A 24,177-nucleotide genomic window follows, 5' to 3' on the forward strand; every position below is an offset into this window, starting at 1 on the left:
TGGGGGAGACCTGGGTGTGGAGAGGGCAGGAGAGACTCCAACCTGGCAGTCTGGCCCTTAGCTGGGCACTAATTCTATTAGACCTGGTCCCTGCCCACCAGGGCCACCACCCAGTGTAGCATTCACAGCTCTACCCCAGTCCCTGCTAGCAGTGACCTGGCGGCAGGCAGGCCTCACCAGCTGGTCTCCCTCGTCATCATGGAAGAGGAGCGGCTGTTTGAGTGGCCGCCGGGTATAGGAGTGTGTGGTTGTGCCCTGGAAGTAGGTGGCCGCGAACTTGGCAAATTTGTACTCGGAGAGGTCCTCTTTGTCCTCATCTGGCAGGGGCAGGGCTGCGTCCACGTCCTCCTCTACCATCTCTCTCCGCCCTCGCTCCAGGTCCTGATAGACGTAGAGAAGTTCCCTACCACATGGGCCTCCACGTGGCAGGGCTGGTCTGCTGTCCCGCACCCTGCCCTCTTCCAGGATGGTGGGCTCTGCCTGCTGCCCAAGAACTAATGGATAAGATTTGAGAATGACCTTGGAGAGGGACAGTGAATGGCCCAAGGTCACACGGAAGATGGGCTGGGTGGGGTCTGCGACCTGGAGTCCCCTATCCATTCATTCCTGTTGCCCTCTCTCACAGGGGCCAGGTTTTAACGTGGCCTGGCCACATTAGAGGAGGGAGGGTCACCACATGGCATGCATAGGGGCCTCTGTCTCCAGCCTGGTACCTCAAAGCCACTAGGTGCTTGGCCCTCCTGGCCTGGCAGGCCACCTGAAGTCCCCAGGAAGCCAAACATCTTGTCCACCATGTCCGAGTGGTTGATGGGCTCATGGCGGGCCCGCTCCATCTGCTCCAGCAACTCTTTCTTCCTCCGGGCCTCCTCCTTCTCCTTCAGCTCCCGCTCTGCATCCTCACGGGCCAGCTGGGCTAGGCGCTCCTGAAGTTGGGATGATGCAGAGAAGATGGAGTTGGCACCATTGCCACAGCCTCAGGAAACAGCTCCCCTTGGGGCCCAAGAGAGCCTAGTGGCAGCCTGTGTCCCATCCTCTACTGGGACCCTGAGTGCAGGGAAGGACAGCACCTCAGGCTTCCCCTGCCCAGGACACACTCAGCTCAGCCCTCACCAACCAAGTACCTCTGGACCACAGGAGGCCCTGGACAAGCCCAGACAGTGACCCTACATGCTCCCCAGGGGTCAGCCAGAAACACCTCCTTCAGGCCTCCTGCTCCATTGTCCTCCCCTGCCTCTAGCCACACCAAACCCATCACACAGCTGCAGGACTGGCGCCTACACTACAGCTGCCCAAGAAAAACGATATGTGAGCCACGTGTGTGTGGCAGCCACATTTTAAAGAGTAAAACAGAAGTGAAATTAATTTTAATGCTGTTTAACTCATATTTCCCAAATATCATCTTAACATGTGACTAACATAAAAAGAACTCTTCCCCTACCACTAAGTCCTCAGAATCAAGTGTGCGCTTCTCACTCCTGACAGTGTGTCACTCAGTGAGCCACACCGCAGGGCTCAGTAACACTTGTGGCTGGTGTTGGAACACATGGCTCTGGGCTCGTTCCCCGTCAGGCTTTTGATCTGGGTGTCATCCCCGATGAGGCCTGTGTGGGCACCAGCCTCCTTTGAAGTCACAGCCCTCCATCCCTTGCAGGGCTGAGACCTCAGCTGATGTGTCTGAGGGGGCCTAAGAAGGGCCCTCCTGGTCAAACGGAAGAAGGTTGTGGGGACAGGTATCAAGCAGCTGACGATGGAGGGAAGGCCGGAGCCAGGGAGCCTGGAGACCCTCTGTCCACCTGATGCTTGCGCTCAGCCTCCTCCTTGGCCTTCTTGGCGCTCATCTCCTTCCGGAGCTTCTCCTCCTCCGCCAGCCGCATCTTTTCTGCCTCCAGGCGCCTCCGGTACTGAGGAGAGGGCCAGTCAGATGGCATTGGAATTTGTCACCATGCTTCCCTGTGCTCCAGCCCAGCCCGCCTTGAGTTCTGGAACTGAGAGCAACTTTGCCAAATAATTTGGCAGGTAGGGAAACAGGCTACCGAGCTGTTCCCCAGGTCTCACGTGGGTGGAGGCTGTATGGCCAAACCAGGGGTGCCTCTCCTCCCCAAATCCACAGGGCGACTGGGACCCCAGCCCTGGCTAGAAGGGTGGAAATGGGGGTCTGGTTTCAGTTTTGTGCACTCCACGGGAGCAGGCCTAGCCAAAAGTCTCCTGTGGTTCCTTGGCATCCCCAGTCAGCACCTAGAGGGATCTGTCTGCCAGAGGCGACGCATATCTCCAAGACACCCTCTCTTGGGCTCAGGACCCTGGATGCTGTGACTTGGGGCCCCTCACCTCGGCCCTGAGGCGCCGGTGCAGCCTGCGGGCAATCATGCCCCGGACATAAGCCTGCACGGTCAGCACGGCCCAGAGGCGGTGGCGGAAGGCCTTGCGCACCAGGTAGGCGCGACAGCGTGCCTGGAACTTGATGATGTGCCTGCGGGCCAGGCAGTACTGCAGGTGCAGCTTCCGGGAGCGGTGCAGGGCCTGTAGCCTCAGGAAGCCCAGACGCATCTGCAAGGACACGGTCCACGCTCAGACCCCCGTGCCCTGGCCCAGGTAGACCCTGCCACTGCAGCTTCCAGTGGGTGGCCTCCACTCCCAGACTGACCCCCAGGCATAGCTCAGTGTCCACTCAGACCAGGGCCCCCATAATTAAGTCTGCTTCCTATTGGGAAAGTTTCCTGCCAGTGGCTTTGGCTCTCCTTGAGATGGGGCTCCTGAAGGACCCCAGCCTCAGACCAGGAACTGTAACTAACCCGTGGCTTTCCTGCACACCTCCCCAGTCCAGGTCCAGCCAGTAGTTCTGCATAGGTCCATGTGACCTAGCTACTCCCAGCCCCCTCCCAGGTCTCTAATGGCCCCAGTATGCTCATAATCCACCACAACCTTCCAGGAGAAGGTTGAGATGTGTCACAAGACCTAGACCTGGACTTTGGCTGGATGAAAGGTGGGTTATTGCCTAAGAACTCAGCAGGGTTCAAAAGGCAGCCAGGGGAGGCTTACCAGCCCATAGTTCCTCCTGCAGTTGTGGCCCCGCCAGTGCCTCTGGATCAGAGTGGCAGCACTCTTCAGCTTCAAGAAGTTGGACCTGAAACAGCAGCAGTGATGGATGAATCCCGGACCAGAGAGCTGGTAACCCAGAGGCAGCGAGGATCAGGACAGCACGCTGAGCCCTGCTTTGTGACCTCCTGGCTGTGGAACTTTGGGCACAGCATAGAACCCCTCTGCGTCAGTGTCCTCATCTGGAAAATGGGCAGAATAATGCCTATCCTTTCTGCCTCACATGCTTATGGCTTCATAAGCCCATTAAGGTAAATACACAAAAGGTGCTTGTTGAGTGAGTAAATCTATGGATAGTTTAGTAAATGGAATAATATAAAAGATTAGGAGCTCTGAACAACCTAACTTTCTAGTTTTATAGATGAGGAAGCTGAATTTTAACAAAGTTGGGACTGGAGCCCATGTCTCTGCCCTACTCTGAGAAGCTGGGCACTTTTCCCTTGCACATATACTGCTTCTCCAGGATAGCTGTCATCTCCACCCTGATGGAGAACAGAGAGACTATGTGTCTGACAGCCAGTGCCTGCTGAGAGGAGGAAAAATCAGAGGGGGGAAGGCTGGACAGTTAGCATGTGAGTGAGCTGACTGTCAGGGCCTGGATGCACCAGTAAGCAAATGAATAGTGCTGGGAGCAGAAGCAAGGGATAGAGAATGACAGGTGCACAGCTAGCAGACAGAGGGAAGGAGGGAGAGGGGAGTGGCCATGGAAACTGCAAAGGGAGCAGGTTATGGGTTTCTGTGGAGCCTGAATCACTGAAGAGTTGGTCCTGCCCATCTGTGAACTGTCACAGGTATGTACATCCCTTGCATAGAATATGATGCACACTTTGTAATTTATAGAATCTCAGATGTCCTCTTTGGGTAATTCTGTCAGCATCTGAAATGAGCAAAGAGCTTGTGAGTGTTCTAGATATCCACTTGTGCATGCAGGAGTGCATGTTGTGTACCTGGCTTACATGGTGCAACAGAGCTGTGTAAATCATGCACCTGTGTTTCTGTGTTTGCATGATTGTGTGTGCTTGCCACGTACATATGTGCTTGTTTCTCTGTGTATACTTTGGGTGATCATCTTTACTCCTGGTGTTCACAGGGGGAGAAGTGAGCCAAGTGCACACACGCACACCTGTGTGGAGCTGAAGCAGCAGGAGCTGGTCAGGGCATGTACCTGTCTTTGAATCCCCGGATGACCTTCTGGAGGAGGATGACTCTCTCTGTGATGGCCTTGTCTCGCTCTACCTCCAGGAGCATGTCATGGTGGTCCTGGAAGACAGAGCTCCTGAGCAACTGCCCAACAGTCTCCTCCAGGTCACCAGCTCAGTCCCAGGTGGGGCCTTTCTTCCTTCACTCAGAGCCCAGGCCTGGGGCTCCCAGCTCTGCTCAGGCCCTGTGCATGGGCTCCCACAGCCACCAGGGTTTGGGCCTGTTTCCCATAGGCCTGGGTCCAACAGAGCAGAAGGTGCCTCATTTCACTGGATAGGGTGAAAGAGCCTAATGCAAACACATCCTGGCTCCCCCATTGGCATCTTTGCCCAAGGCCCTGCACTGCTAGTCATCCCTGAGACCCCAGTTGGGCTGCTGTCATTTCTTTCCAGAATTTTGGCAACAGACTCCTTACCAGGAGTCTCTTGGTGTCCATCACTCCCCCCACTCCTCACCGATCCCCAGCTCTCCTTCACATGCAGCCGGACAGACCCTCCTCAACACAAACCTTATTTTATCCTTCTAGTGACAACTCACACCATGTCCTTATCCTAGACCTCCATGATCCAGGCCCTGCTGACAACTCCAGCCTTTTCTCCTCCTCACTCCAGTTGGACACAACTTCAGTGGTTCAATACATATGAATGAAATGTCCCTGTGGGCTCGCACTGTGCTAGGGAATAGGGCAGTGCTACACAGACTAGGCAGATGTGGCTATACCTTCAGGCAGGTGACCTCATGGGAAAACCATATCCCTTAAATAATCACAGACACACAGGGCACAGCACAGAGGAGCTGCCTGGCCAAGGCTTTTGCAATAAATGGATGAATGAGTGAATGAATTAATGAATGAGGCTTGGATCTTAGGTCTCTCAAAATACTGCTATTTCTTAAGAGCCTAGAGGGGTGAGGATGGGGACAATGATGTCCCTCAGAGTCCTCTGACACTTCCTGCTTGCCCCTGTGCAGACACAGGCTGGGCATCTGACCATCCCAGGCTGGAAGCCTCACTCTCTGCTTCTCAGCTGTGTGACCTCAGCCACTTGCTTCTCCTCTGTGAAACTGGCATAAGACGTCCCAACTCACAGGGCTGCTGGGAGGACTAAACGAGATCACAGATGAAAAGTCCCACCTGGGCCTTCCAGCCAGCAGTCATGAGATACACCCCTCCCCCCCCCACTGATCCAATGAAGAAATGAACCCTTGGGAGATGTGGGGACTGGTGCAAAGGCCCTGGACCCAAGAGGAATTAGACCAGACCCCAGACTCCCTCTGGTTGAGGGTTTGCTCCTTCTTCCCCTTCCCTTGCTGTCCTGTATCCAGGATCCACCCTCACACAGAGGCTGAACCCCTGCCCTGTCACCCAGGATAGCCGGAAATCTGGCCCAGCGGAAATGGAAAAGAGGAAGCCCACGCTGTCCCTGCCACAGCTCTCCAGGGTTGAAACTCCGCAGGGCCCAGCTTCCTGCTCCCCAAGCAACTGGGTGGCTGTGGGAACCAAGAACCCCAGCTGTAATGCTGGGACAGAGCAATAGAGACTGGTGGCACACTGCTGACCAAAACCTGGGTGAATCCTACCTAGCAGGAAGTCACAGAAAGAGACCTAAGACACACTCCAGACCACCCCTGGATGTGTGCCATTTTACAGGTGGGAAAAGGAGGCAGAAAGGGCCAGTGACTTGCCCAAAGTCCTAGAGCTGACAACCACAGGGTCAGGATTTGAGGCCAGGCCTCCCTGCTGTGGGCCTAACAGCTGAGGTCAGGGGTCTGGTTTGGTGATCTCAAGTACCAACCTCCCTTACCTTCCCACAGAGGCAGCCTTACCCCAAAGGAACCCTGCCCACGATGGGTGGTCACAGCCCCCAAGGCAGCCAGCATCAGTTGCTCACCTTCAGAAAGATCTTAGTTTTGCCGATCTGCCAGTCATCGTGAGTGCCCAGCACAGCCTCAGCCATCCGCTGGCATGTCCCCCGGAGGTCGTCCTGGGGGTGTACAAGGGAATGGGTAGCCTCGCTAATAGGAAGGCTCCATGTGTCCCTCCTGAGGCTGGAAGGCAGGGCTCTCACCATGGCTCTGCCCCATGACTGGCTGTGTCCTGCCTTCTGTTTTGTCCTCAGCCACCATGGCCATGAAGCCATCTAACGTGTCCCACTACCCAGCCCTGATCTTCCCAGCAGTACTGAAGCAGCTATTTGGATGCCATGTTCAGGTCACTGTCCCAGTGTGAAATCGCCATCTGTGCACCAGCCCTGTACCTGCTTGTAGGCTGGCTTCACACCAGGCAGCAGCACACGGTAACGCTCCACGAACTCTACGAAGCTGTAGCGGATGGGGTAGCCAGCGCGGCGGATCCGGATGGTCTCCATCATGCCTGAGTACCGCAGCTGGCGCACACACAGATGCCGATCGAACAGCTACCAGGTGCAGAGGCAAGGGTAACAGGGTGAGGCTCCTGCTGGGAGGCCAGCCCTGCTCTGCATTTGACCAGACTGAGGCCCAGAGAGGTCAAGGCCTGAAGGACACAGCCAGGTCGGAGCCCGGGTCTGCAGGTCAAATCCACACAGCAGCGTGAAGTGAGAACCCTCACAGTGGGAGCCAGGGGACACACAGGTCCATGTCCCCTGGGAAACCCAGAGAGGGCTAAGGGAGAAGGGAGAAGGTAGCTGTGTGAAGAAGCTAGAGGGGGCGAGCATGTGAAAAGGAGTGGATGCCTAAAAGCGAAGGACCTGCTGGAGGACAAGGAGAGGACTGGAGAGGCAAGTTCAGCTCACAGGTGCGCTGTGCTGGTGGGTGCTCACATAACCCCAGGGCTGCCTTCATAAGACTGCAGCTCAGATTTGTGGTTATTTGGCTAACTTCTGCCTGCTGGCAAGTAACAGTGCCTGAGGAAGCGGTTCACTTTTCTACTCTGCACCAAGTTGCTTTCTGTGAAGTCTGCATGGCAGGACCAGCCTCAGGGTTCAGGGGACCGGGAGAGAACATAGGTGCCAGGCGATGAGAAGCCTTGGAAGCTGGGCCTCATCCTGTGGATGACAGGAGCCGGGGAAGCAGGGAGAGACTGGTTCCGTTTTGAGGACAACGTCACTGCGTTGAAAGGGCAGGGGAGAGGGTAGGCAAGATAGGAGGCAGGAGACTGGTGAGGAGGCTGCTGCCAAGGTCCAGGCCACAGACCCTGAGGCCTGGGCTGGGAGAAGGGGGTATTTCGGGGCAGTAACCAACTTTTCTGGCCTCCATTTTCCTGGGCCCCTGCACTTGAGGCAGGCCTCACTGACTCCAGGGCCTTCCCTGCAGATCTGAGTCCCAAAGGCAAAGGCCTCTCCCACTGTGGGAAATGACTTCCTGGCGGGGACAGTGTGTGCAGATGGTCAGCTTCCGCAGCCTGTTTCCTCTCTCTGGGCCACTTTCCCTGGGCTTCCTTCCCTCCCTCTGGGCCTCTCCCCTCCTCTGGGTAAACACCACCTCCCAGGGCCTGTGCTGAGAAGGAGGGGGCTGGCAACCAGCAGCCCTCAGCCCCTCAATCTCCCCAAGCACTCTGTCCTACAATTTCATCCAGGACAACGTCCCCTTCCTCACAGGCTACTTGCAAAAGCTGAACGAGGCTGTGCCTGGCACACAGGATGGGCCCAACGAATGCTCTTCAGAAGAATCAAAAATAGAATGGCTTAAGAGCAGTCCAGAAGGCTTCCAGGAGAAGGTGGGAGTTGAGAAGGGGGGAAGAGGGGACTCTCAAAGGAGAGGGTGCAGCAAGAACCACAATGCCATTTACTGAGCACTTACTAGGTACCCCACAGCCTGCATTATGATTGTGGGGAATGGACCAGGGGGTGGGTGTGGCGGGCGTCCCCTTTCCATTCACGAGGAAACTGAGTCACAGAGTAGCAAGCTATTCACCTACAGGCACCCAGCTCGGATGTGGCAGAGCCAACACTGAAGGCGGCTCCCCGCAGCGCACCTGTGCCCTGACAAATCAGGACCTTGTTTTACAAGCCCTCTTGTGCTGCCAGTCCCCAAAGAGGACAAAGTCTCATGTCACCTTCCCCACCCCACCTTGACCCGGCCCCCGCCCCTGTTGTGCTCACCATGGGTTTCTTGAACTCATTGGGTTTGATGCAACGCACAAAGAAAGGCTGGCAGGCGCCCAGCGTGCGCATCAGCAGCTCCAGGGACCGCTTGAACTGGCTGCTGAGTGTGGGCGAGCGCTTCCTGGTCTCGGCGCCCTGGGGAGGGGAATGGACAAACCACGATGGGAGGGACCGTGCCTGACCCTCCTCCCTCCAGCAGCTGTCCTGGAGAGAAGCACTATTGGCGGTCAGCGGGGCCAGGGCCTGAGGACAGTGGGCAATCCAAGTTTTCAGTGACCCCCTCCCTCCATCTAGGCTGGAGCTTGGACCCCAGACGCCCCTCAGAGCCTCCAAAGGTATCCCTCTGTTCATTTGCCCACCCACCCAGGATGCTGGAGGACTCTGGGAAGGTACAGCCCCTCTCTGAGGCTCATCTTCCCTCCCTGTGTGAATGGGTGGCCAGCCTTGTTCACCTCAGGACAGTGAGGTTGTCGTCTTAGAGACAGGGACTAGACAAACCTAAATTCACACCCTTGCCCATATCATTTATCACTAAATGATACTGGGTCCCAATTTCCTAAATGAAAATAATGCCATCTGTCCACCTGCCAGGGAGGTGAAGAGGGTCAGAAGCCAGGGTGTGTTTGACTATGATCAAAAGACATTATATGCATATATGGAAATATCACACGAACCCCCACTTGGTATAATTAACATATGTTAAAAAACCAAAACCAAAACAACAGCAACAACAAAAGCCAGCCACCTGGGATGATCACTGCCTGGCCTCTGGAAACCATGAGGGCAGGGAGGGAGCACAGCCTATGACTCCTCTGCTTATGGGATTAGCAGACAGCAGGCTAGGGGCAGGGCAAGCAGATCTAATCCTCTTGAGAGGGCATACAGCTGCCCCAGACCCCCAAGGGTTCTGTGCTCCCTGGTGGCTTCTGAATGAGCCATTCAGAGGCCCCTCTGCACTTCCCTGCCCTGTTAGGGTTTCCTCCCAGAATATTGAGGAATAGAGGACAGGGGCTGGGGAAGCCCTAAGAGCAAACAAACAGGAAATCTTCTGCTGAGGCACGGACACTGGATGTGGAACCCAGCTGCTAGGCCATAGCACTTTCACGATCTTGTTTTCCTGGTGATTTTTATGTGGGTGAGAGTTTCTTATTAGTGAATTCAGTTATTACAAGATTTTATATTTTTAGAGTCATGATTCCATCTCATGTCCTGTAACATCGAAATCAAGGGTGTGGGTGTAGATGTGTGAGGTATTTGTTAGGACAAAGGTGTTTAACCGAGACTAAACTCAGATAACATGGCACCAGCCTGTTGTGAACCCCACCAAGAAAGAGCAAGTGTGCGATTCTGAAATACTCAGTGTGTCCCATCTTAGTTTTGATTGGAGAACGTTCTAGGATTCTGTCCGGGGGAGCTGGGGATAGGGTGATCCCGATCCCATAGCAGCACTGGGTGGCCTCCTGCTTGGAGGGGGTGCTGCTCAGCTGTACCCAGCCTGTATCAGAGCCGTTGTCATGAGTCCACATACATGCAGCGTGAGCTGCATGGATCACACAATACACACAACACCATTCAGCACACATGCACACATGACACACACACACACTGAGCGTGCACACACCTTACACACCCCACAGTACACACACCCTTCCTTGGTTTCCATCACCTTGTAACGGCTCTTCTCTGTCTGTCCTCCCTGTCAGGCTGGGGCCCCGTATGGGCTGGATACACCTAACCACCAACACCTGGCTTAGCTGCAGTGCTGTTGCACTGCTTCACGGTGCCACCCCATGGGCTCACAGACACTGTCTGCCTTCCGACTGCTCAAGCCCACAACCCTGGAACCTAAGGGAAAACTTAGCACCTCTTCTCTCACTTCTGATGGAGCAGCAAATCCTCTACAGAGCCTGACCCCTCCTCTCATTTCTTTCCAGTCAGCCTGGCCCATCCCAGCCTCGCTCTCATCAAACTGGTCTCTCTATCCTGTCACCCACACCCCTCCACTCCTCCATCCACACAGCAATGGGCAGAGGATGGGAAATAAATGCAGTCATGTCTCTCTCCCCACACCAACCCTCCAATCCCCTCCAGGGAAAGTCGAGGTCCCTGTAAGGACCCATAACACCCCACAGGATCTGTTCCCAGGGACCTCTGATCTTCACCACTTGTTCACCCTCTTCTGGCCACTCCAACCAACCCCTGACTGCTCTGCTGCTCAGAGCTTTTGCATATGCTGCCTCTTCTCCCCACAAAGGGCTTCTTCCAGATGCATGGGGCTGGTGTCTTTTCCCTCCTACCAACTTTTCAGGAAGGCCTTTCCTGATCCCCACCACTGCATTGCTCTTCCCCTCATCTTCTTCCCTACCTCTTACACCAACGTTCACATGGCCTGATTTACTTATTTATAGGCTTATTAACTGATTCTCTCTTGTGCTAGAACATGGGTTCTAGCCTGTCCACGAGGACATTTTTTTTTCCTGTTTCATTCACTACCGTAGGACTGTCTGGCATGTAATGGTCACCCAATAAATGTTTGTAGAATCAATGAACAGGAATGACATGGATGCCAGTTGTGCTCTGACATTGGTAGCCATCTGGGTTTCTAATTTGCTTTTATTTCACTGAGGGAAAGGCTGTCCTTCCTGGTGTTTATTGTCTCCTGGGATGATCTGGCAGATGTTCAGGTATGGGGTAAAGATTAAAGAAAAAGATCCCAAACACCAGGGAGAAACAGCTCCACGAAGGGAATGTGATGGAAGATACCTGAGCATGATGTCGGGTGTCGGGCAAGGGGCAGGTAAGACACAGGCCACCGGCACAAGGAATAAGCCGATGTCCTGTGGGCACAGGGTCCCAGGACATGTGATGGGGATTAGACATTAATCAGGGTGGGCTCAAGGCCTGGAAGAGCTTCCTTCCTCAAGGCCCAGCTGGTCTCTTTGCCAGCATTGGCCAGGGAGGGGCTGTAGACACAGAGGCATAGGATGGGAACTCAGAGGGCTGGGATCTACACTGGGTAGGCATCCAGATCACTGGAAGGAGGCACTTCAGGCTTCCATCCTGACCAGAGCATTGCTGCTGGGACACTGTCATCACTTAGGCTGTCACTGAATGTTTCACAATGAACCCAGCTGATTTCCTGCCTCCCTTAACAGGAGGACGCTTACAAAGCATTTTTCTTTCCTAGATATGATACTTACAGACACAGCCAGGGACTCAGGAAACCTCACGTTAGCATTGTATGTGACCTTGGGCAAGACCCTGCGTTGTGCTGAGACAGAGCTGGCTCCTAGTCCCTCTGTGTCACAAGCCATGGGGGGTGTCAGCAGTAGCAGAGAGGAGATGGAGGGCTGAGGAGAGAGGAGCAGCTCTGTGCTGCTGCTGAGGGGTGCTGACAACCTTGGGACCTGAAGCATCTTGGGAGCCACGACCTGAAGGTGGGGTTAGGGCACATGGGTGGGGTAGCTCCTGGTCCCAGCTCCCCGGGACAACAGTGTTACTGGGCCAAGTCCCATTCTCTCTGACCTCAGCCCTTCATGTGCAAACTACAACTGTGGTACAAGATCATTGGAAGGTCTGATTGCATCCCCAGAGCTGGTGGGAGCTGCAGATGCTCAGCAGGGTGGGGGACAGAGAGGTTGGGAAGACCTGGTTTCAAGAACTGGCTCTGCCCTGGGCAAGCCCAGGCCGACTTCTTCGAGGACTCAGTTTCCCCCTTTAAGAAACCCGGATGTCTGCAGTACACACAACTCAAAAACCAAAACAAAAACCACTCCAAAAAAACACTTCACAAAACAGCACACTCCAAAAGAAAGAAGAAAAAGCCAGTCCCTTCCCCAGGCTCAGCCATCCTGTCCCAGGCTGGGCTTTTACCTTCGCAGAAGTGGCTGCCTGGTGGAGAGTGCCGGATGAATAACCACAGAGAAACTACAAGGGGAACCACAGGCAGGTGAGATGGGAGAAAGAGCCAGCAGGACAGACGCAGGTCAGAAGGCAGGGTGGAATCCAGAGGGAGGCCCTCACGCAGAGGCCTGGGTCTGAGCTACCTCAGCTGGTTGAGGGGCAGGGGCTCTGCCCTCCAGCAAGACCTTCCAGGAAGCCATGGACAGGAGGAAAACATGGAGCAAACAGCAGAGGAACCTACAGAGGAGAATCTACCAGGCACCAGCATGCCCTGTGTGCCAGGAACGGCATACCACATCATCCCACAGCTCCCTTCATGCCTGTTCGCTGCTGGACCTCCATGGAAAACCAAGTCCCAACTGGGCTCTGTTCTGTGACCTCTCACACGGCCCTTCTCTGGGCCTTGTACCCAGTCGCATCCCATCAGTGCAAGAGGACCAGATGGGGACATCTTGGATGTCCTCCCCTGGAACCACAGCAAAGCCCTGTCCTTGCTCTCTAGGGAATGAGCTCCACTGGCAGACAATGAATAAACCCAGGGGGGACCTTCCTGCCCAGCGGAAACCCCACACAGACTTACCATGGCAACATCGGCCTGGAAGATCTGCTTGATGAACTTGTTCCGGGAGGAGTGGACAAGCTGGATGATGTCCCCATGCAGGGTGTCTCGGTTCTTCTCCAGGAAGCCTGGGCAGTGATAAAGAGCAGTCACACCGCCCCAGCTGGCAGCCCCCACGCCAGACTCAGCCTCCCCTGAGTCTGCAAGCAGGGGACTTTAGAAGTTCTAGCTAACTCATGTCCATGTTCCAGTGGGGGACCAGCATCTGGGGAGGGGTATGCTGGGCTCAAGTAATGGAAGGGTGTGCTTTGGAATGGGAACAGAGTTACAGGCTCTCGTTAGAGCTCCATGCCAGCCTCACCACATAACCCCGGGAGGGTCCCCTTTCTAGGCCTCTGCCCTCATCTGTGAGAGGGGAACGACGACAACTTTTGCAACAGTAGGTCTGGCTAACACATGCCAACTTCCAGACCAGTTCACGAGTTCCCAGCTTGCTTGCTTTGAATGCTATTGGCCTTTCACACTGGGTGGGCCCACTGAGGACTGATTAACAGGAGCTAATTACACACAACTTGAGACCAGCCCTTCAGATCAGGGTGGGTAAGAGGTCAACAAGGTCTTCTGCAGGCTATGGCAGACCCTGTAAGAATTCCAAGTGGGGCCAAGTGTGGTGATGCACACCTGTAGTCCCAGCACTTGGGAGGAGAAGGTAGGAGGATTGTGAATTCAAAGCCAGCCTGGGCTATACAGTGAGACCCCGTCTCAAGTAACCAAAACAAAAAAATTCCATGCGGGATAAACCCTGGTTCCAACCCCTCTTCCTAACTTCCAATTTGAAATGAACCAGCCACGTCCTCAGGAGAAGAGAAGATATATATCCATCTCCTTCACCGTTCATACTTGGCCTTGGCGCGAGGAAGAGGCTGGAAGAGCCTGGCAGGTAACTGGGCTGTTTCTAGGTCTGGCTTTGCATCTATAGGCTGTGTGAGGTTGCATGAGGACACTCAGTCCCCCTTCTGAGCCTGTTTCCTCATAGGTGCAAGAACACTGAGTCCCCCTCTCCCAAAAGAAAGCAAGCAGGGACTTTAGCAGATATGTTATGCTAATGCTCACAGCAGCACAGTGCACGCTGACCGAAGAGGCAAACAACCAACCTGTGTCCGTTAGCAGCTGAGCACATAAACAAACAGTTTTGTGTCCATATGATGGAATATTACTCACACATAAAAAGGAAGGAAATTGAGCCATGCTACACACAATACCAATGAACCTTGGTATGAAGACATAACACTAAGTGAAAAAAAAAAAAAAACCACAGAAAGGCAAATGCCATATGACCTCCCACGTGAGGCACCCAGGTGGTCAAATTGAGGGAGGAAGAAAGTAGAATGCCCTCAGTGAGGGCTGAGGGAGAGGGGATGATGGGTGCAGAGCTCCTGTGTGGGATGATGGTGATGGTGGTGACAGTCACACATTGTACTTAATGTCACCCAAATGTACACTTAAAAATGGTGAAAATGACTATATATATATATATATATATATATATATATATACACACACACTTTGCTACAATGTTTTAAAAGTATGTTTTAAGCTTCAGTGGTAGAGCACTTTTTTCTGAGTTTAAGCCCCAGTACTGCAAAAAATAATTTTAAAATCCTCTGGAAAAGCACAAGAAGAGCACTGAGCACCCCCCATTTCCTCAGGCCCCTCCCCTCTCCTCTGCGCTCAGACCCTGCAGTTTCTTCTGTCTGCAGATGGGAAGGGCGGGGCAGAGGCACAGGGACACCCGACCGCCACTGTACCTTGAGTCTCATAGTAGACAACGCCTGCAAAGTGGATGATGCCGAACTGGGTCTCATGGCTGTTCTTGGGGGGCACATAGTTGGGGTTGACCTTGTGCTGGGAGTTCAGTTTATGTAGCATGGTGGCATCTGTGCCCTGTGGGAGCAGAGGGCCTGCTGCCTCCCCTGCTTGTGCTTTCACACCCCTCCCCCAATCACACCCGCACAGCTGCTCTCTGGGCCTCCACATCCTCATCTGATAAGTGGGTGAATCGGAGCTATGTGACCTGGAAGGCACAATTCAGTCTAGAGCATCATTTTTTTTTTTTTTTTTTGTGGCGGTGGAACTGGCATTTGAACTCAGGGTCTCACACTTGCTAGGCAGGCACTCTACCATTTGAGCTACTGCACCAACCCTAGAGCATTTCTCACGATCAAAATCCTATGAGTAAACCGGGCACCAGTGGTTCAAGCCTGTAATCCTAGCTACTCAGGGGACAGAGATCAGTAGGATCTCAGTTTGAAGCCAGCTTATCTTGAAAATACCCAACACAAAACAGGACTGGCAGAGTGGGGCAGGTGGGCTACATAGCAAGACCTCATCTCAAAAAAAAACAAAAAAACAAAAAAACACAAAACAAAAATTCCTGGGAGCAATCCCCCACTTCAAGACATATTCTGTGATTTGAGCACATATTCTGCACCACTGTGTACTTAGAGCTCTGTTGTTACTGGCATTCGTGCCACTTTGCAGATGGGGAAAGGCCAGACTTAAGAGTGGGAACGGGCTGCCCACTGCGCAGCCTGTGGGAGGTGGTGCCGGGAGCCCCCTGCCCACTAGCTGCCCACCTTGGGGAACTTGCTCTCCTCGTCGATGAGGGAGATGATGTTCATGGGCCTGTTAGCGATCATGTCCAGGGCGTCCTGGTTGTCAGTGAACTCTATGTGCAGCCAGTCGATGCTCTCCAGGTTATACTCCTCCTGCTCCAGCTTGAACACATGCCGCACGAAGAACTGCTGCAGGTGCTCGTTGGCGAAGTTGATACAGAGCTGCTCGAAGCTGAGGGGCGCAGGGGATGGCGGGGGTCTTGTTCAGGCTCCTGCCCTGCTGCTCAGGCCTGACTCAGCATCAGCCTACAGCAAGTGGCTGGCTCCCTTCATGAGACCCTAGCCTCATGTCCAACCCTTCCACCTTCAGAAAAGGATGCTAAGGCCCGGCGAGGAAAAGGACTCGCCCCAGGTCGCACAGAGAAGTCAGAGGAGAAGAATCCTGGAGGCCAGGGTCCAGGACCCTTTCCCTGAATGACCAGGCCCCATTGCAGGACCTGGGAGAGGAGGAGTCAAGACCATAGACACTAAGGTAAGCAGAGGGAAGGGGCTGATAAGATCCAGCAAGAGAGCCCTGACTGCTGACTCAGTCTCACAGTGCAGGAATTAAAGTGATTACCTGGGGTCACACAGCTAGGGAGTAGGGCCAGGGCTGACTACCTCCAGCCCCAGGACCCTCCTTGTGCCTGCTCCTCTTGTTGGTCCCTCACATGGCCCCAACAGGTACAGGTCCCCAAGGGAGGCTAAGACCCAGGCAATGCAGCTGAACTCAGGCCTTGCTTGATTTGATGCCCCCTGCAGCTTGGACACTGGCAGAGCAGCAATGGCCATGGGGCCTGGAGACCAGATAGGCCTCCTAAAAGTCTGGAACAGGGCAAAGACCTCCCCCACCTGCCCCCAGGCTGGTGTCACTGACCCTGGAGGGGAGAAGTGAGCAGGGGAAGGAGATGGACCAGGACCTCCAGGATGACGGAAGCCAACAGCCTGGTGGAATGTGCTTGGAGCCAGCTAAATGTGGCTTAAAGGGAGAGATGCGACATTTCTACCCAGTAGTGCCCCATGTGGTACCTGTTCACTGCAAAGTTCTCGAACCCAAAGATGTCCAGAAGGCCGATGGACCGGCGTGTGTTCTTCACTTCCTGGGAGGGAGGCTTGTAAATTGCGGCATTGATCTTATCCACAATCCACACAAAGAGGCGACCATAGATGCCCTGAAAGATGGCCCATCAACCACCAGGCCTGGGAGAAGGCTGAGCTCCTGCAGCCTTCGTGCCCAGCTCCCACCCTTCTATGGCACAATAGGCTCTTAGAACCCCGCCCCCCAAGCCTTTTCTCCAGCTGTTCCTGCTCCCGGAGCACCCTCTTCTGCCTGAGCAATTCCTGAACAGCTTCAAGGCTCTGCTGTATGCTATTTATGGACATACATTTTAGGGTCAATATACAATCAACTTCAGGACATGGTTCTCCCTGGGGAGAGGAGAGGGACAGAGAAGGGACAGAGTGAGGCTTTACCTGTCTTAGTAACATTTTAACTCATCTGTTTTTGTGCTCTTAAAGCTTCATAAGAAAAGTGTTTACATTTGTCTTATCTTAGTAATAAGCACAAAAGTGTTTGCTAGATCATTCTCTATTAATTTGTATGCTTGCATTATTCATATTTTATAATTCTTTTTTTTTTCAGTACTGAGGTTTGAACTCAGGGCCTACAACTTGAGTCGCTCCACCAGCCCTTTTTTGTGATGGATTTTTTGAGATAGGGTCTCTCGAACTATTTGCCCAAGCTGGCTTTGAACCATGATCTTCCTGATCTCTGCTTCCTGAGTAGCTAGGATTACAGGTGTGAGCCACCGGCACCTGGCTATATTTTATAATCTTAATAAAAAGGGAAAAGGAAGTCTTGAATCTTTCACTCATTAATCACTACAATACACTATCTCCATTTTTTTCAAATGATCAACAAAAATAAATAAATAAATAAAGGGGTATCACCCCTTCTGAGTCAGCAGTTGGAAAGGAGCCACCATTGACCACCCTCCAAAATCTTCCCATCGTCTCTAAATAACTTGATAGTTCAGAGCCCTTCAAGGGCTGGCACAGATGGGACTAAGTGAGTGATAAATGGAGAAACAGGGAGGTATGGGAGCTCCCACCCAACCCAGTCTGCTTCTGTGTCAGCTGCAGAGAAACCAAAGAGGGAGTCCCTGGCTGGGAGCAGAAGATCCAAGCAGTCCAAGATGAGGTTTGAGGAAACAGAGGGGCTAGCATAGGGCAGGTCCCTGGAGAGAACTGCATGGACCCCTGTGGGATGCGTGGACACACAAAGCTTAGGGGGAGGCAGATAGTGCACAGGCCTCAGAGACAGTGAGGGGCAGCAGCCTGGACCCTAGCCAAGGGTGGGGTCTAGCTCGAGGGACACCTTGCACCTGTCCATCAACAATCCAAGCTCCCAAGGGGGCAGCAAAAGCAAGGTGGTCACTCCACAATGACCCACCTTGACAAAAGCGTCACGCACATCCAGCGCCTGCTCTCTGCTAAGTGGGGTGGACACCGTCTCCCCACGGGTGATGAGGGTGCGGCTGGTCAGGCAGCTCATCAGATCTGGGGGATTCACCTGAGAATACAGACACCCAGGAGTTCATCCAACCTGCCCTCCTCCCCTCCATCCAGGCCTGGCTCAGGCTATGCCCTCCACAGAGACCCACCTTTCCCACCACAGCCAAATCCTCCCCATTCTCAGAAGCCATCCAGGTGCTATCTAGAACCAATGCTGTCCTCACTACCCTCCTAACTCCATGAGCATGGTACCTGTCCCTCCCAGGACTGGCCTGACAGACTTGACAACTTGACATGTGGACACCAGTGCCCTTCAATCAATTGTATACACTGAGGCCTTGAGGGCAGGAAAGATTCACCCAGGGTCACAGAGCCCAGAATATTACAGGGCCCCAGCCCAGGCCTCCCCATCCCATGCCATCCCAAGGGCAGCTGGGCAACTAAGGCCAGTGAGGCCCCCAAGCTCTGGACTCTGCTCCTCCAAGATGGATCCCTGCACAGGGCCCACCCATTGCAGAGTCCCCCCATCACAGAGCCCACCTTTACAGAGCCTCCTACACAGCACAGAGCCTGCCCAGCTCAGAGTGACCTAGCACAGGGCCCCCTTCAGCACAGCACCCCCTTTAAGGCAGAGTGCCCTCCAGCACATGGCCTGCACACAGCCGGTTCTGATATTGAACATAACTCTCCCAGCAGCCTGGTCCCCACATCACACCCCCACTGATCCAGAAGTCAGCACCATCCCCAAGGGATGGACACAGGGGTGGGGACAGACGGCCAGCACTGACCTCAAGCAGAGATGCAGCTGTGGCCAGGGATGGGGAGAAGAGGACCTCACAGGCGTCCAGGTTTTCAAATGTGCGGGCTGCCAGCAACAGGGAACGCAGTGTCGGATAGGGAGGGTCGGCAGAGGGGGCGTGGGCAGGCATAGTCCTAGGAGGACCAGGCTGCCATGCCCGCCCTCAGGGACCTGCCCTATCCACAGAGGCCATCGGGACTATGATTAAGTGGTTCCCCAGGTCAATGTACAGCTGGTTAACATTCTTACAAGCGCCTACGGGCACTACGAGGGTAGGGACCCAATACACCAGGACCAGATGCCATGCCTTGCATCTGAGCAGCACACACTGGCAGGTGCCCCTCTCCTTCAACCTCCACCCCACACTCCCAGCTCTGGTGGGTCATTCATTCACTGGGAATTTCCCAGCGTCCCTACTCTGCCCAGAGCTCATGATGGACACCAAGGAAAGAGCACCAGTACCACCACCAACAAAAAAAAAAAGGAAGCCAAATGTGGAAGGGGTCTTAAAGGGCCCAGTCAGCTCCCAGAACCCAGCATACATCCAACTCTGTGGTAAGATGGCACACAATGACACCATCCCTGAGGCTGACATCAGGCCAGCTGACCTCTGCATTCTACCTCTCCATCTCAGGGGCTACCTGCTGGGACTGACACCACCCTGCCAGCCTCCATAGACAGCTAGGTGTCGCACTGCCCTGGCATTGGGGCACCACCAGCCTCACCCTCGTACTGTAGGTTGCCCATGTGCAAGATGGCAGCCAGGAGCTTGGAGATCTCCCAGTTCTCTGTGTCAGTGAACATGAGCACCTTCATGGCAGAACGGATGTTGGCGTACTCCTGGCTGTCCACCCGGCCCTCGCAGGTTATGCAGTTACCCTGAGGGGCAGGGGGAAGAGTGGGGAGCTGGAGAGTGGGGCATCCTGAGAGGCGGCACCTGGCGGAAGGGTCTTTTGTGCCAGGCTAGCTGGGGCTCCATGTGCTGACCTCTCCATGTGAGCATGAAGACTTTGGAGGGTCTTGAAAGCTCCTCCCTGGGCATATTAGAGCTCATTTCCCACGTCTGGGGGCCTGGATGCCCCTTCTTCCCATGAGTGAGAGGAACCGGGTCCTAATGCCAGGCCAGGCAGCCACTTGCCAGTCATAGCACCAAGGCCCCACCATGCTCCCTGGGAGACACCACTCTCAGAGGCATTGGCCCCTCACCAGACACTGCCTAGTTGGGGGGGGGAGGGGGGAGAAGGGACTGCAGCTAGGGGGTTGCTCCATGCTATGTGTGTCCAAGTGTGCCAAACAGGAAGGTCTGTCACACTCACAACACAACCCCTTAAGTGCCACAGCCCACACTTATATCCCTGTAACTCTGCTGGGGACTCCCTAGGATGCAGACATGGTTCACCCCAAGCCAGCCTGCTGTGTGCACAGCCCCCAGATCCCCTCCACAATGCTTTGGGGCAGTGATGGCCTCCCAGGCCAGATCGCTGCAAGACACCAGCACCAGAACCTGCTACCAGTGAGCCATGGAGGCTGCAGCCTCAGCAGCCACCTCCCCCCCAGTCTTCATGGCCTCAAAAATAACCAGAGCTTGGGGTTGGGGGCACTCTGTGTGCATGGACACATGGACATGTATGCCTCTGTGTCAAACGTCTACCTTTAGCATGTGTCTGTGTTGAGAATTCACAAGATGGGTATGTTAGCAGGCTTGTGCCAGGTGGAAGACAGGCCTATGGCACGGACAAGCCCTTGTCCTGAAGCAGGACAAGGGGTGTGGAGGGGGAGGGGAAGGCACAGGCAGATGTGCCCACCCACTGGGCCACAGCAGGGCAGGCTATGTGGGCAAGATTTGGACCTGCCCCATCTCACTGGGATAGGTGACACTTCAAACCACAACCCTGGGCCTCACCATGGCCAAGTAGTTGTAGTCGGCTGCCTGACCCAGGCCAAGCTTCTTCTTCTGCTCCTCATTCATGCCTTCCAGCATGCAGTAGAATACGTGATAGTTCCTCTCATCAGGGGCCTGAGAATGGGTAAAAACCCAGTAGGTGGCACAGTGGGACCTTGGGCATTCAGGCAAGCAGGTGACAGCACAGGGACTTGAGGGATGGCTGGGCCACATGGACAGCAGTGCCACCCACCAGAGGCAGGATCTGCCATGCATCTGCCCCACATCCTGGGGCCTGTGGTCACCTGGCGACAGACTCGGGACTTCTCTAGCAAATATTGCTGGATCTTGGCACCCTCGATGGCACCCCGCTTGTTGAAGTGGATGTCGATGTACTTCCCAAAGCGGCTGGAGTTGTCATTGCGGATGGTCTTGGCATTGCCAAATGCTGCAGGTGGGGGGTGGGGGAAGAGGTCACTGGCAAGGTCAGCCTTAGCTCCAACACCCAGCCTGCCCTCAGAGCCTGGCCCTACCTTCCAGGATGGGGGTGGCCTCCAGGACCTGCTGCTCGATCCACGAGTGCTGCCCGCTGACGGCCGCCAGGAACTGCAGGATCAGCTTCGTGCTCTCTGTCTTCCCTGCTCCGGACTCTCCGCTGCAGAGGGCGGGGGTGGCAGGACAGGCCTCAGCCCAGGCTGCACCACCAGCGAACTGTCTGCAATATGGGCTGGCAGTCTTGCTCCTTGGGAGTCCAGAGCTCTGCCACAGCCACAGGTAACTTCATCTTTTCATTCACACGCATCGCCCTCTCATCCTTGTCATTGAGCATGGCACATGCCACATGCTCCATCAGTGCTCTGGCCTCTTACCCTCTGCCCCAGAGAAAACAGAAATCTGAGATTTCAGCTGACCATAACTTAACAGGAGCCATCAGTAAACAAGGTTGGCCTCAAAAGTGAACACAAGGTTTTGGTAGCATTAATCGAGATACAAGACCTGGGAAAAAGGAGGCAATTCCTACATTATGACACAGAATGGGGTGCACAGCCTGGCTCCTGATGAGCTTTCTGACATGGCCTTTCTGACAGTGGAGAAGTCCCTAGAGGGATTAGCAGGGTTGTGGAGTTGGAGCTCCCACACTGGTGCTGGACCGCCCACCTGATGATACAGCACTGGTCCCGGCTGTTGCGTTTCATGTTGAAGTAGCAGTTGTCTGCAATGGCAAAGATGTGGGGGGGCATCTCCCCAATCTTCTTGTTGGTGTACTGGCGGATGTGTTCTGGTGAGTAGATGGAGAGCAGCTGGTAGGGGTTTACAGCCACCAGGATGGAGCCTGTGTACGTCTGCAGGCAACAAGGGATAGGTGCTCACTACTTCCCATGTGGGAGGCTCCACCTGGCTCTGTCCACAGCTTTGGAGTAGACTGGACTTGGGCAGAACCCTGCCTCTTGGGAGCCAAGACAAGGTCTTCAGCCAGCTTTGGTCTGGCTCCACCTGGGTGCTCAGTGACAGTTAATGAAGGGAGGAGAGGTGAGCAGGGGAGGAGGGGAGGAGGGTCCTTAAGCCTCTATCTCCTTCTCCTTATCTGTAAAATGGGAAATGTTTGTGAAGAATAAAGAGGACAGATGTTTTAAAATTCACAGCACACAGTAGGTACGCCTCAAATACTGGCTCCCACCTTTGTCTCAAGCCCTGCATCCTTTTAAAGCAAAATTCATAAAATGGATTGTGTGCAGAGGGGAGACTGGGTTGGTAAGGGAATGGGAACCAAGCCATAAAAGAGCTAAAGGGACTTGAATTTGTGGTTGGGGGCTGGGTCCTATCTCTGAAGTATCGCCCCAGGGTAGAGGTGACCGCTATGCTCCGGGGACACGGCACTGCCAGCCACCTGAGTGGAGTAGGCATAGGGTCAGAGGCCCTTTGAAGCCTTTAAGCTGTCTCTGCTCAGCTCCTCTGCTAGTGCAGGTTGGCCGCCATGGACAAGAAAGACTTCCTGTTGTGAGCAAGGGTCCTACACAGAGGGGACAGCATGGCCTAGCCCTGCCACCAGGGCAGGGTGAAGCACTCAAGGATTACTATCCCCTCTTCCACCCGCATCCCAAGCTTGAAAAGGTCAGGTCGTGCCTGTCATTGGTGATGGATGTGTTGACATCTGGGGCCTGGAGAGATGGAATACAGATGGGTCCATACAGGAAGTTGATGACCCCACTTGTTCCTGCCCTCCCCCCACCCACGGCTGAGTGCATGACATTTGAGCCACCACTACCATGCCCAGCTCAGCTCAGCATGGCCATGCAAGGAAAAGCGAGGCTGGGTACCAAATGCCAGGGAAAGGCCTGACACAGGCCAGGGAGGCTGTGCAGAGCAGCCCCAAGCAGGGCTAAGAGATCCGGGCTCTAGACCTGGCTCTAGTGCCCAGACACTGCTGCTTGGGCCCAGGTTGCTCCTTTCCCAATAAGCTACAAACTCCAAGCAGCCATGGCCAGAAGCAGCTGAGACCCCACTGCTGCCTGTGTGGAGCCCAAGCAGGAAAAGGGTGGGGCACCAGGAGAGGGGAGCAGTGCCAACCCAGCAGGTCTAGCAGCCTCGGAGGGGCTGCGCACTCACCCGCCCTCCGCAGCTGGTCTGAGGTTGCAAAGTGCCAGAGAAAAGGGAGCTGGTCAGTGGAGAAAGGGGCAATCAGGGTGTTCTCCATGATCCCCCCTGGACCTCCATGTATCTGGGCTCAGGATCCCCCCACCACTGTTCCCTACAGCTGCGTCCTGCCCAGCTGACTATTCTCCAGGTGGAGAGCCTGTGCCAGCTTGGGAATCAGCTCAAGGAATGTCCCATTGGCAAACCTCTATTTGCTCCTCCATAAAAGGGGGGGGGGGGTATCACCCCTCTCCCAGACCACTGTAAAGGCAGGCTAGAGGACAAAGACATGGCCTTTGCCAGGTCCCTGACATAAGTGCCACCTTCCCTTCTTCTTAACACTTGCTCAGGAATGTGATGTTCAGACATCTGGCCTGTCACCACCGTGTGGCAGGAGGCTGACTCAACGCCTCATTCAACAGCCCTTTACAGAGCTCCAAGGGGATGCCAGCTACGGGAAACTCAGCGCCCTGGATTCTACAAGTAGGGGTGCTGAGAGGATAAGCGAGAGCCAGAGGGCTCACCAGGGCACAGAGCACAGAGGCATGAAAGGGTGTGACATTTTAGAGGCCTGCTGGAGAAAGGTCACCCTGGCGGCCATGGAGGACAAACAGCAGTAATCATTTCAGACCTAATGAGCCAGCCTACAGGAGGGGTCAGATCTAGACAGACAGTGACCCCGAGAGGCTTGGTGGCCAAGTTCAAGGAAAAGACAGCGGCAGAAAGAGACAAGAGGGCTGCTGTGAACACTTCCTGCAGCCAGAGCCAGACACTCTTCCACCACTCATGGCTCACATGCCCTCTTCACGCTGCCCACAGCTGTGGCACTGCTGGCCAGAGATCCTCCATTGTTT

At 54.6% G+C, this 24,177-nt stretch overlaps 1 protein-coding gene across 3 annotated transcripts in view; it reads right to left on the reverse strand.

Annotated features, from left to right (window-relative positions):
• Myo7a (myosin VIIA) overlaps positions 1 to 24,177 on the reverse strand; it is a 72,720-nt gene that overhangs the window by 26,695 nt on the left and 21,848 nt on the right. For all 3 annotated transcript variants that reach the window (XR_012450686.1, XM_074082472.1, XM_074082480.1), the window contains 20 exons: positions 21,848 to 22,032; positions 21,223 to 21,344; positions 20,995 to 21,137; positions 20,711 to 20,824; positions 19,533 to 19,686; positions 18,797 to 18,873; positions 17,947 to 18,066; positions 16,524 to 16,666; positions 15,477 to 15,687; positions 14,649 to 14,784; positions 12,862 to 12,968; positions 8,376 to 8,513; positions 6,552 to 6,710; positions 6,186 to 6,278; positions 4,262 to 4,356; positions 3,040 to 3,124; positions 2,329 to 2,547; positions 1,794 to 1,901; positions 714 to 923; positions 178 to 381 (listed from right to left, as the gene is read on the reverse strand). Coding sequence is in view for 2 of the 3 variants with exons in the window: in XM_074082472.1 (XP_073938573.1) it covers positions 178 to 381; positions 714 to 923; positions 1,794 to 1,901; positions 2,329 to 2,547; positions 3,040 to 3,124; positions 4,262 to 4,356; positions 6,186 to 6,278; positions 6,552 to 6,710; positions 8,376 to 8,513; positions 12,862 to 12,968; positions 14,649 to 14,784; positions 15,477 to 15,687; positions 16,524 to 16,666; positions 17,947 to 18,066; positions 18,797 to 18,873; positions 19,533 to 19,686; positions 20,711 to 20,824; positions 20,995 to 21,137; positions 21,223 to 21,344; positions 21,848 to 22,032 (2,823 nt within the window). In the remaining variant the exon portion in view is untranslated. The remainder of the gene's footprint in view (positions 1 to 177; positions 382 to 713; positions 924 to 1,793; positions 1,902 to 2,328; positions 2,548 to 3,039; positions 3,125 to 4,261; positions 4,357 to 6,185; positions 6,279 to 6,551; positions 6,711 to 8,375; positions 8,514 to 12,861; positions 12,969 to 14,648; positions 14,785 to 15,476; positions 15,688 to 16,523; positions 16,667 to 17,946; positions 18,067 to 18,796; positions 18,874 to 19,532; positions 19,687 to 20,710; positions 20,825 to 20,994; positions 21,138 to 21,222; positions 21,345 to 21,847; positions 22,033 to 24,177) is intronic.

The sequence above is a fragment of the Castor canadensis genome, chromosome 1 (assembly GCF_047511655.1).
Source record: "Castor canadensis chromosome 1, mCasCan1.hap1v2, whole genome shotgun sequence".
In the NCBI taxonomy this organism is placed as follows: Eukaryota; Metazoa; Chordata; class Mammalia; order Rodentia; family Castoridae; genus Castor; species Castor canadensis.